The sequence below is a fragment of the Anomaloglossus baeobatrachus genome, chromosome 1 (assembly GCF_048569485.1).
Source record: "Anomaloglossus baeobatrachus isolate aAnoBae1 chromosome 1, aAnoBae1.hap1, whole genome shotgun sequence".
In the NCBI taxonomy this organism is placed as follows: domain Eukaryota; kingdom Metazoa; phylum Chordata; class Amphibia; order Anura; family Aromobatidae; genus Anomaloglossus; species Anomaloglossus baeobatrachus.
This window is the reverse complement of record NC_134353.1, coordinates 265841786-265854318: the sequence shown is the minus strand read 5'-3', so window position 1 is coordinate 265854318 and position 12533 is coordinate 265841786. Positions and strand designations below refer to the sequence as shown.

Below are 12533 nucleotides of genomic sequence, written 5' to 3'. Positions count from 1 at the left end.
AATTGCTGAGTTTCATTTTTAGAGGAGTCATCCAGGACATACATTTTGTATAGGTAATGGACAGCCTGTATAAGTTTACTTTCTGGCAGCTGCAGTCTACCCGCATGACCACTGCAGCTAATCACTGGCCTGTGTGGTCTCAATGTACATATACAGCTATTACCCGTGATTGGCAGCAGTGGTCATGTAAGTGGATGTGCATAGAAATAGAAAAGTGGGGATCAATCATACTCTCCACAGAAATAGAGAGGTGGGGATCACTCATACTCTGCACAGAAATAGAGAGGTGGGGATCACTCATACTCTGCACAGAAATAGAGAGGTGGGGATCACTCATACTCTGCACAGAAATAGAGAGGTGGGGATCACTAAAGCAGAGGTGTTTGATCCTAGAGGGGTTAAACAGGCAAATAATATTGGTTTATTCCCTGGACATTGCCTACAAATTATGGAAAGAAAAGTTCAGTGTTTATGGATGAATAGATCACTAGATAATAGATAAATAGATAGATTTACTATTATTGGGGAAAATAAAATGGTTTAATTCATATATTTTCAGAAATGAGTGCCAGTAATATGACTGCATGGATAGATTGTGTGATATGTTAATGTTCGGGGGTTATCGCCTGTTTCTCGGCATTGTAATGTGCAGCCTGACGGCCTGTGAGGAGGCTCCCAGCAGAAATGACTGTGTGTGCAGAACTTGTGCTCATCCACCTCCCTGCAATGCAGCACTAGAATGTGTTTGTTTCAGCAGCCATTATTGGACCCAGAATCTGCACTGAATGGTATGGGATCGTTATAGTAGCATTCCACATTGTATACAGTGTGATGTATGGACGATATATTATAGTATGTGTAGTACTTTGTAAGGTATATACTATGATAAGCGGCTTTGGTGCAAATCTGCACTCTGAGAAGCCTCTGATGTCAGACAATGTTGATACATTATCTCGACAATGATTCGAAGGTTATTTGTTCGGAGACAATAAATCTTAATGTATGGGAGGGGGGGATGTATTGATATCTGTTCCAGTTTGGTTTCTAAGGTCATGTATGAGGCAATGTGTGGGCATGGTTTATACACATGTATAAACACCCTCAGGACGGAGTTACCCTTTAAAAGGAAATGTCAATGACTAATATCCGCTCCTATAGAAAAAAACATGACTGGGAACAGAGGGAAGTCTCCATCTTGGAACCTGCCTCTAAGAGTCAGGATGGAGAGCCAGTATATACCGTAATATCAGCTCCAGCTCTGGTGACCCCGGACCATCCATGCATTACAAAATTACAAAAAACGTGTGGCCAGACAGGGTTAAAGGCTGAACCAGTGGTGATCAGCTGATTGCTTCCATTTACTGCACGAGAGTTCTAGTCCATCTACAAACTCATGACTTATTTTCGGATTTATTTAAAATCCACGTGGTGTTCGACAAACAGTAAAAAACTCAAGACGGGACCTCTGTTCTTACTGATGGCAAATGTTGCTGCTTGGCAAGCCGGCTTTTATTTAAGAAAGGTGTTTTTAGGGAACCCCTACTGGTTTATAGCACGTCCTTTTGTCTTTTGTATAGATCTAAGATTTGTGTTTAGTGTTAAATTTTCATGTAAAAGACCCAAATACACATTACTGACTTAACATTGTTTGAACCCACTGATGTCCACGTTATGGCCAACAATTTAACGTGTATTAGGGTTTATAGCTGGTAGCCGAACAAATGGCAGAACCATCCTTCAGCCGACAGCTATCTAGAGTATATGAACTTTAGTTGCTCTAAACTTGTAAAATGTCAGTCTATGTATGTACAGTGACAGAATCAGAGTATATACTGTAGGGTTCTTTTCCACTTGCGTACCACTTCTGATGCGAGAGCAACGGAAGCAATATGCTAATGATCCTCTGCTGCAGGCGTCAGCCGAGGGTCATGCGACTGTGATGTGATCTTGCGATTGTATCACAACCTCGGAGAAGAGGAAGGAAACACTTTCTCCCCATCTCCTCCGCTGTCTGTCTCTGCGCGCACCGCACTGCAGTCGCATAACATGCGAGTGCAGTAAAATGTTTCACACGCTCCCATAGGCTTGTATGGGGGTGCGTGAGCCGAGACTCACTGCCAAACGCAGCATGCTGCGATTGCGCCGAGAATACGATTCTTGTTGAGAAAGAAAAGGCAAGAGGACACTGTCTCATTGATTAACACTGGTGCGAGTGAAATCCGATGTTTTATCGGATCACACTCGCACATGAAAATCGCAAGTGGAAAAGAGCCCTTATAAATAATCTCCAACTGTAGCTGTGGGCCCTGAAATCACCACTCAGGAATGGAAAATAATAATGAAGCCACAGTGATGTAATGGCACGAAAACCCAACCTATTGTATTTCTTCCTTGCTCCTTGTTATTTAACACATTTTTATAGCTATAAAATGTTGACGATGGTATAACACAGAGATTGTGAATTCTCTGCTAATGATAAATCAGAAAATGCTGAAAGCGTTTCCTTCTGAGACCTAGCACTGAGGGCACAAAATGTGGTCAGAGAGCAGCGAGCGCACAGTCTATGGAAACTGTGATATAAAAAGAAGCGGCTTTCACCCGTATTATCAGAAATGTATTACCAGATCGCCTATTGTTAATGGTCTGCGATTCTGCAGCTATTAACAAATAACAAGCAATGAAATGCTAATAATACGGCTAACAGCAACTTTTATAAGGCATCACAACTGCATGCTGACAACTATGTGAGACCAGGATAAGTCACTGAAATGGCGAAATCAGGACAATAACAACCTAGAAAGGCCTCGTTCAGCACTCTGAGAATCGGCTAGATGTTTTTCGCAGATAGAACCCTCACCCATTAAAGTCTATGGTGTTATTCACATGTCTATGTTGCAGACTGTGCAATCCGTGAGCGGTCTGTGATTAACGATGTAATGTATAGCAGAAACTTTGCAATTTATTTATGCATTTTCCAGAAGTGAAAAATCACTGAAAAAAACAGTAAAAACTGACACACCGACCAAACCTTAATGAAAATCTGACCAAAAACACAGATGCGACTTGGAACGTTTTTCAAGTGCCAGAAAAATCATGGACTTCTAAATGAGGCCTACACATCTGTCTTACTAACACCTCATTAGGATGTCTGTTTTTTTTCTTATACGTGAAAAATATACTGAATTTTTTAGTTTTTAGTGTGGAAGATACATTATTGGTCGATGTGGCAGTTTTTACAATCCATGTGGCAATCTGTTTTACGTCCATTGATTGCTCCTTGAAAGAACAGCACTCAGGTGACTGCCAAATAGTTCCTAGTGCTATTCATTTTTTTTGTACTTACCTATTCATTTTCATTTTAATGAATGGGTCTGTCGATGGACATGTGAACATGCTCATAGTTTCTAATAGGTATTAGTTCTATCCGTGAAAATCAAATACGAGAACAAGAGGCGTCTGAATGAGCCCTTATTCTTCAAGACCTTATTCTTCATTTTTTATCTTTATTTAGTTTAACTACTTGGACAAGCCCTTCTTAAATATGATATTGCCCAATGTAAAACAAAAATACCCTGTACTCACCTCCTGTACCGGTGCTTGTCCTGAGGCTTGCGTCACATTGTTGTGCCATGTGAACCCTGAAGCCAATCAGCAGATGCTAATCTGCTGCTGCTCACACACTTCTTCCTGACATCTGAGGTCTGTTCTAAGGAAGTGAGAGCACAGCAGCTCAACTGCCGCCGCTGACTGGCTTGCTGTACTCCCACTTCCTTAGAACACACCCCAGATTCAGCAGGAAGTAAGTGAGCAGCAGCAGATTAGCGTCCACTGATTGTCTGCAGGGTTTAAATGGCACAACAACGCCTCAGGTGATCCGGTGCCAACATAACTGGAATGGCGCCGGTATGGGAGAAGAATACATTACGGTATGTATGTATATATATGTATATAATTTTTATTTTACATTGAGGAAAATAGTACTTAAAAAGGGATTCCCTTAGTAGTAGACAACTCATTCTAATATGTCATTCCTTAGGCCCCACTCACACTTGCGCTATTTTGACGCAAACTGAATCCGTCACTAATGTAGTACAGTTCATTTATTTACAGTGGAAGCACGTTAATATGCCGCGTGAGTGTGTCATGCAGTACCCGCTTGTGTCCACATGGTGTCGCGCTTCTACTGTAAATAAATGAACTGTACTACATTACTGACGGATTCCGTTTGCGTCAAAATAGCGCAAGTGTGAGTGGGGCCTTACCAGTCATTACTAGTTCCCACATCTGAGTGGCCACTCGCAGTATGTGTTATATCTGCTATGTTTACTCTCCTAATGTGTCATTTTCCACGTTCCCGCTGTTACAATCACATTTACATTCAGGAGAATTACATTGATATCTGTTACTTTTCACTATAGTGTAAAAATTTAAAAAAAAAGTTGTACACAAATGAGAAAATAAAGAAAATAAAAAAATACAACAATAGTATTCTTAGTGACAGCAAAGATGCATGCAACATATCAACAAGAAGCAATGTGTGATAAATATACCTCTGTCGTCCTATTCACCATCATCTGAAGCAGCAGATTTTGGAAAAAGAGCACATATTAGATGCCATTCATAAGTCAGCACATTCAACATGCTTTTTATTCGCAATGGGTGTGGGACCTGCCATAAATACTTATCCTGCCCGCACGGTAATATATACTGCTCAAAAAAATAACGGGAACACTAAAATACCATTGTGTTGTTTAAGTGTTCCCTTTATTTTTTTGAGCAGTATATATTACCGTGCAGGCAGAATAAGTCCAAATAGTCCAACAGCAATACTACTATATATGACACTGTATGTCCCTAGTCTCTTAAAGAAACCTATTACCATAAAAATGCCGTCCAATCTGCGGGCAGTATGTTATAGAGCAGGGGCAGCAGAGCAGATTGATGTATAGTTTTGTGAGAAAAGATTTAGTATAAGACCTCGCTCCCTCTTTTGTTTAATGCAGACAAATGCAATCCGATAAAACATTGTTAAACAATTAGGCAGTGTTCATCTGCATTTTTTTTTGTCTTAAAATAGTATCAGAAAAAAAAAATGCAGAATGCATGTACATTGGATCACACACACCCCCCATTCTAGTCTATGGGTGCGTGCAAAACATCAGACTGCATTGATGTTATCCAAGTGCAGTGCGATATAGACAGACAATAGAGAAATTAAGTTCTCCATCTTCTCTGCGACCTGTGATCCAACTCTCACGTGAGAATCGGTGCACAGTAGAATGACATTTGGCTCACGCTCACAGTAGGGTTTGAGCCGAGTGTCATTATACTATCACATGCGATACTCTCGTAACAGATGCCAAACGCTAATGAGGGAGGCCTAAGACCAGGGTCAAACTCTTCTGCAAGTGGGAACCTAGTGTCATGTCACTGTGCTCCAATTCTTTCATGCAATAATCAGAGCACAGGTGCGGAGAAGGAGGAGAGATTAATTTCTCCATCTCCTCCATTGTCTGTATCTGCATATATCGGGCTGCACTTAGATGTCATCAGCGCAGAACGATGTTCCACATGCACCATAGACATAGACATATAGACCATAGGTGCGCGTGACCGAGATTTGCTGACAATCGCAGTGTGCAGTGATTTTTTTTCCCTCCGCCCGATTACAGCTGAGAAAAAATACACAGATCTGACCTGCCTCATTGAATAACATTGGGTCGAGTGTAATCCGATTTCTACAGTTTTGGCACCACAGGCTTTGTAAAACTATTCCAGCCAAATTTGCTATTCAAAATCTAAATTGTGATTCTTCCCTTCTAAGCCCTGCTGTTACTCATACAGTGGTTTCTGACCACACATTGGGTATTGCATTGTGGAGAAATTGAGGCATTGAGGAGAAATTGCACAACAAATTTTGTCTATTCTCTCCTACAGCTCCTTATCACGAAGACGAAGGAGGCTAAAACATAATTTTAGTACAAACAATGAACGTTTTTCATTGTCCCAGGTATTATCATGTCCCAGGATTATAAAATTCTATGAAGCACCTCTGGATTCAAGATGTTCATCAGAACCTTTAGGAGAATTTATTTAGAGGTGTATTTTTCAACATGGGGTTTGGCAGCTGTTTTGGCAGCGTGGAGGCTCTGCATGTGGCACCCATAAACCATTACTGTCCATTTGTGCTCCAAAAGCCAGATAGCATGCCTTTCTTTCCTTGCTCTGTGGTGGGTCCACACAGTGTTTTTGACCACATGTGAACAATTCCTAACTTTGGAAGAGGTTGCTTTACCAATGATAGGATCCAATTTCTCTTAATTCCCCTTTGCAATGCAACATGACATTCACAGTCTATTTGAGCCCAATTTTTGCTCTAACAGTTAAATTGCATACCTTCAATTCTGTACCATATGTTGTGGTATTAAGGAGATATTTGAAACAGATTATAGGGTCCATTGTCCCCTGCCACCAATTTTTAAAAAAATAAATATTTGGGGATAAGACAACATTTTAGAGGAAAAATCATAATTTTTCATTTTCATGTCCCAATGTTATACATTTTTCTGAAGCACCCTATGCCCCTACATGAATTACTTGAGTGGAGTAATTTCCAAAATGTTGTCACTTGTTGGGGGATTCTGCAGTTTAGGCACCTAATGGACTCAATTGCAGAACGGCGTCCACAATCTATTCTAGCCAAATTTGCAGTCCAAAAATCAAACAGCTCTTCTTCCCTTCTGTGTCGTGTTGTGTGCCCAAGCAGTAGGTTGCAACTAAATACCGGTTATCAGCAGTTCAGTAGAAAATATATAACAATTTCTTTCTAGAGAAACATTTTAGTTTAGACAGAATGTATTTTTTCACTTTTTTATTCTACTTTCAAACGGTCACAAAAAACAAAAACTTGGAATCAATGGGATTGGAAGAAACATTCCAAAGTTATAGTCACATGAAGCGACATGTGAGAATTGGAAACTAGGGCTCTATAAGGAAAGTGAAAACTGTCTTTGGTGGTAATGGGTTAAACTAATACACAAAAAAAATATATCATGATGCTTAAAATGAACACAACACAACTAAATCCATTTAGGTGTGGAGTTAAACTCTTCTTCATAGGGATGTCTTCAATAAAGTCTACATCTGTACCTCCAATGCACAGCAATAAAGGTACAGCTGTCTTTTTGGGGAAGCAGCTATGGTAGTTTGCAACCATTGACTGCCTAACTTTGGGCCATTGTTATTAATATATATATATAACAATTTAACCTATTAATCTGGGTATAAAGGTTGTATACTGCTGAATAATGTCATACCTTTATGCGTCATATCAGATGCCTTGTTGTTGAAATATCATGTTTTATCACGTTCCTTAAATAAAATCTTCCAGGCTATGGGGCGAATGCTGCCTGGAGGATAACTCCACCTCCATAAATTATTTTATATAGAAGGGGCGTTACCAGTGTAATATGTGATGGCCGATCTCTGCTCTCTTGTTCTCACTGCAGAGCTGTGTGTGATTATAGGGCCTTGCTCCCACTTGCGATTAACATGGATGAGAGCACTCCGATAAAACACTCGCACCATTGTTAAACAGTGACGCAGTGTCCATATGCTATTTTTTTTTCTGATGCCTAATCGGTCTGAGAAAAAAATTGCAGCATTCAGCGTTTGGCAGTGAGTTTCGCATCACACGCACCCATATACGTCTATGGGTGTGTGTGAAACATCGAACTGCACTCGGATGTCATCCATGTGCAGTGCGCAGGATGACAATGAATAAGATGGAGAGATTAATCATGAGATCAGATCACAGTTGCTGATCTTTCAGGCAACATCATCCCAATAGCCTGGAAGAGCTCATTTACATGTAAGAAATACGTGAATTTCTTTGGAATAAAACATTGGATCGAAGATATGAAGGCATCATTTTATTCACCTTCCTATGATCTTTATGTCAATATTTTATCTTTTATAGTGTACAGCTGGTTTCCATGGAGCTTAATCTCCAGATCACGGCCAAGTGTGCACAGTAGATGCATTTTTTGAGAGAATTTTACTCTTAACATCCCAATCAGATTTCTTTAGCCACTGATTTTTATACAGCAGTTGGCAGCTCAATTACCTCCCTGACCTTCTCAGCTCCAGACAAGCTGCTCTCATCAGTCCTCTGTAATCACAATCCCCCAAGAACCAGCATAATCATGGTACTAAGGGTACCGTCTCACTAAACGTCGTACCAGCGATTGCGAACACAATAAGACCTGGTCAGAATCGCTGGTACATTGCTACAGGGTCGCTAGTGAGCTGTCAAACAATCAGATCTTCCCAACGACCAGCCACCAGCGACTCGTGTAACGATGCTGCGCTTGGTAACCAGGGTAAATATCGGGTAACTAAGCAAAGCGCTTTGCTTGGTTACCTGATATTTACCCTGGTTACTAGCGTACACCGCTTACAGGCTGCCAGAGCTGGATCCCTGTATACGTAGCTAGGGTACACATCGGGTTACTAAGCAAAGCGCTTTGCTTAGTTACCCGATATTTACCCTGGTTACCAGCGTACGCTGCTTACACAGAGTCGGTGCTCGTTGGTCTCCTGCCGTCAAACACGCCGATGTGTGCTGCACAGCGGGAGACCAACAAGCAAAAAATGAACCAGAACAGTGTGTAACAATCAGCGATTTCACAGCAGGGGCTAGGTCGCTGCATAGTGTCACACACAGCGAGATCGCTGACGAGGTCACTGATACGTCACAAAACCTGTGACTCAGCAGCGATCTCGCTATGTGAGAAGTACCCCTAACTTTCTTGAGGTCTGTGCTTGCTCAAATACACTGTTATCACTACATGCACATATGCAAATACAGTGATAACAGTGTAGACAAAAATATAGGTGTATTTCTACTGATAATGCTACAGTTCTACTACTCACTTGAACTGTCAATAGAGGAGGAGTGCCTGCCCTGCCAGAAACCAGGACATAAGGAGACTGCAGAGTTATGAGCTGCTCAAGAGACAACTTGAAAATATCTCAAAAGCCTCTCACAGAGCCGTTTCTGTTTCAGTAATTGGCTGTGTTTCAACTTGAAAATATGAAAATAATGGTTATTCTCACCAGCTTGGTATAATTGGTTGCTTGTACATGTGACTATAATCCTACAAAATCCCTGACTTTGTGCAATTGTATCTAGAAGGATTGATGCTGCTTTGAAGACAAATGGAGGTCAGGCGAAATATATTATATATTCATTTGATTTAAATTTCTTTTTTCTTTATTCATTTAGAATTTTTTTTTTATAACGTAAATTTTATTGATTTTCAAAAATATAACATGACATCATTTAGAATTTTTTTTTAATTGATAAAAATAAACTATTAACACTTTTATTTTCAAATGCATAGTTACTTTTCCACACCCGCCCAAAACGTTTGCACAGCACTGTATATTAATACTGTATATGGCATCATTTTAATAATGCATGCAACTTAAAGATGTCATTTAATGTATTTGCTTGATAGCTTACCTTAGACTGCACATCAGCATTGTGGTCATTTTGCAGTAAAAGGGCTGCAGATTTTGTGTCATCCTTCCTGGCAGCAATGTGTAAAGCTGGAAGTCTAACCTTCCCCTTTGTGTCATTCTCCAAAAGAATAGCAACCACCATGTTGTGTCCTTGCTGCAGAGCAACAGCCAGCGGAGTGAAGCCATCCTGGCGGGGAAACAAGCAACATCCAGACTTTATAGCATTGCTGTATGAAAGTTGAGCAATGCGATATTACAAAGTTGGTAGTTTCTGTAATTTAATAACTTATATAACTTTATAATAACTTTAGAAATTATGTTACATTGGTACTGGTATATATGTTTTTTTCAAAATGCTGTAAAATATATAGAAATACGAAGAAAAAAAAACAATATATCATTACTGAACTAAATCCTATAAAATCACAAACAAGAGTATTAAAGACTATGGATACCTTTGAAATTAAAAAATATATACAGTATTTACAAATGTAAGTGGTTACATTGAGAAGAAATCTTTGTTTCTCCATTTCGCCTCTGACCTCCTGATATACAGTTTGCAACCTGATTTAAAGGGAACATGTCATCATGTTTTTCCCTCCTGAGTTGCGGTCGCCAACAGCGAGCCCTTATATACAGCATTCTAGATTATTGTACAGTTAGGTCCAGAAATATTTGGACAGTGACACAAGTTTTGTTATTTTAGCTGTTTACAAAAACATGTTCAGAAATACAATTATATATATAATATGGGCTGAAAGTGCGCACTCCCAGCTGCAATATGAGAGTTTTCACATCCAAATCGGAGAAAGGGTTTAGGACTCATAGCTCTGTAATGCATAGCCTCCTCTTTTTAAAGGGACCAAAAGTAATTGGACAAGGGACTCTAAGGGCTGCAATTAACTCTGAAGGCGTCTCCCTCGTTAACCTGTAATCAATGAAGTAGTTAAAAGGTCTGGGGTTGATTACAGGTGTGTGGTTTTGCATTTGGAAGCTGTTGCTGTGACCAGACAACATGCGGTCTAAGGAACTCTCAATTGAGGTGAAGCAGAACATCCTGAGGCTGAAAAAAAAGAAAAAATCCATCAGAGAGATAGCAGACATGCTTGGAGTAGCAAAATCAACAGTCGGGTACATTCTGAGAAAAAAGGAATTGACTGGTGAGCTTGGGACCTCAAAAAGGCCTGGGCGTCCACGGATGACAACAGTGGTGGATGATCGCCGCATACTTTCTTTGGTGAAGAAGAACCCGTTTACAACATCAACTGAAGTCCAGAACACTCTCAGTGAAGTAGGTGTATCTGTCTCTAAGTCAACAGTAAAGAGAAGACTCCATGAAAGTAAATACAAAGGGTTCACATCTAGATGCAAACCATTCATCAATTCCAAAAATAGACAGGCCAGAGTTAAATTTGCTGAAAAACACCTCATGAAGCCAGCTCAGTTCTGGAAAAGTATTCTATGGACAGATGAGACAAAGATCAACCTGTACCAGAATGATGGGAAGAAAAAGTTTGGAGAAGAAAGGGAACTGCACATGATCCAAGGCACACCACATCCTCTGTAAAACATGGTGGAGGCAACGTGATGGCATGGGCATGCATGGCTTTCAATGGCACTGGGTCACTTGTGTTTATTGATGACATAACAGCAGACAAGAGTAGCCGGATGAATTCTGAAGTGTACCGGGATATACTTTCAGCCCAGATTCAGCCAAATGCCGCAAAGTTGATCGGACGGCGCTTCATAGTACAGATGGACAATGACCCCAAGCATACAGCCAAAGCTATCCAGGAGTTCATGAGTGCAAAAAAGTGGAACATTCTGCAATGGCCAAGGCAATCACCAGATCTTAACACAATTGAGCATGCATTTCACTTGCTCAAATCCAGACTTAAGACGGAAAGACCCACAAACAAGCAAGACCTGAAGGCTGCGGCTGTAAAGGCCTGGCAAAGCATTAAGAAGGAGGAAACCCAGCGTTTGGTGATGTCCATGGGTTCCAGACTTAAGGCAGTGATTGCCTCCAAAGGATTCACAACAAAATATTGAAAATAAAAATATTTTGTTTGGGTTTGGTTTATTTGTCCAATTACTTTTGACCTCCTAAAATGTGGAGTGTTTGTAAGGAAATGTGTACAATTCCTACAATTTCTATCAGATATTTTTGTTCAAACCTTCAAATTAAACGTTACAATCTGCACTTGAATTCTGTTGTAGAGGTTTCATTTCAAATCCAATGTGGTGGCATGCAGAGCCCAACTCGCGAAAATTGTGTCACTGTCCAAATATTTCTGGACCTAACTGTATTTAAGAGCCCGGGCCGATCTGTAGAACGTAAAAATGACCTTTATTATACTCTTCTAGGGGGTGGTCCGGTCCGATGGATGCTGCTGCTCTCGGTCCGGAGCCTCCTCCAGTCCCTGTCCTCCTTCCCAGCCCCATATGGATGACGCGTCCTACGTCATCCACACAGAGTCCACCATTGCGCTCCTGAGGGCAGATCAGAGTACTGTAGTGGACATATGCGGGCGGTCATAAGGGGGCTTTACACGCTACGACATCGCTAATGCGAACTCGTTGGGGTCACGGAATTGGTGACGCACATCCGGCCGCATTAGCGATGCCGTTGCGTGTGACACCGATGAGCGATTTTCCATCGTTTTGCAAAAATGTGCAAAATCGCTCATCGGTGACATGGGGGTCCATTCTCAAATATCGTTACTGCAGCAGTAACGAGGTTGTTCCTCGTTCCTGTGGCAGCACACATCGCTCCGTGTGACACCGCAGGAACGAGGAAGCTCTCCTTACCGGCCACAATGCGGAAGGAAGGAGGTGGGAGGGATGTTACGTCACGCTCATCTCCGCCCTTCCGCTTCTGTTGAGCGGCCGCTCAGTGACGTCGCTGTGACGCCGCACGGACCTCCCCCTTAGAAAGGAGGCGGTTCACCGGTCACAGCGACGTCGCCGGCCAGGTAAGTATGTGTGACGGGTCTGGGCGATGTTGT

General features: G+C 41.2%; 1 protein-coding gene across 50 annotated transcripts in view; it reads right to left on the bottom strand.

The window, feature by feature from the left end:
• Positions 1-12533, bottom strand: part of ANK2 (ankyrin 2) — an 812025-nt gene that overhangs the window by 225652 nt on the left and 573840 nt on the right. For 40 of the 50 annotated variants that reach the window (XM_075349554.1, XM_075349661.1, XM_075349525.1 and 37 more), the window contains 2 exons: positions 9527-9712; positions 4551-4574 (listed from right to left, as the gene is read on the bottom strand). In XM_075349554.1, coding sequence (XP_075205669.1) covers positions 4551-4574; positions 9527-9712 — 210 coding nt within the window. The remainder of the gene's footprint in view (positions 1-4550; positions 4575-9526; positions 9713-12533) is intronic. The other 10 variants (XM_075349875.1, XM_075349502.1, XM_075349591.1 and 7 more) reach the window with 1 other exon arrangement.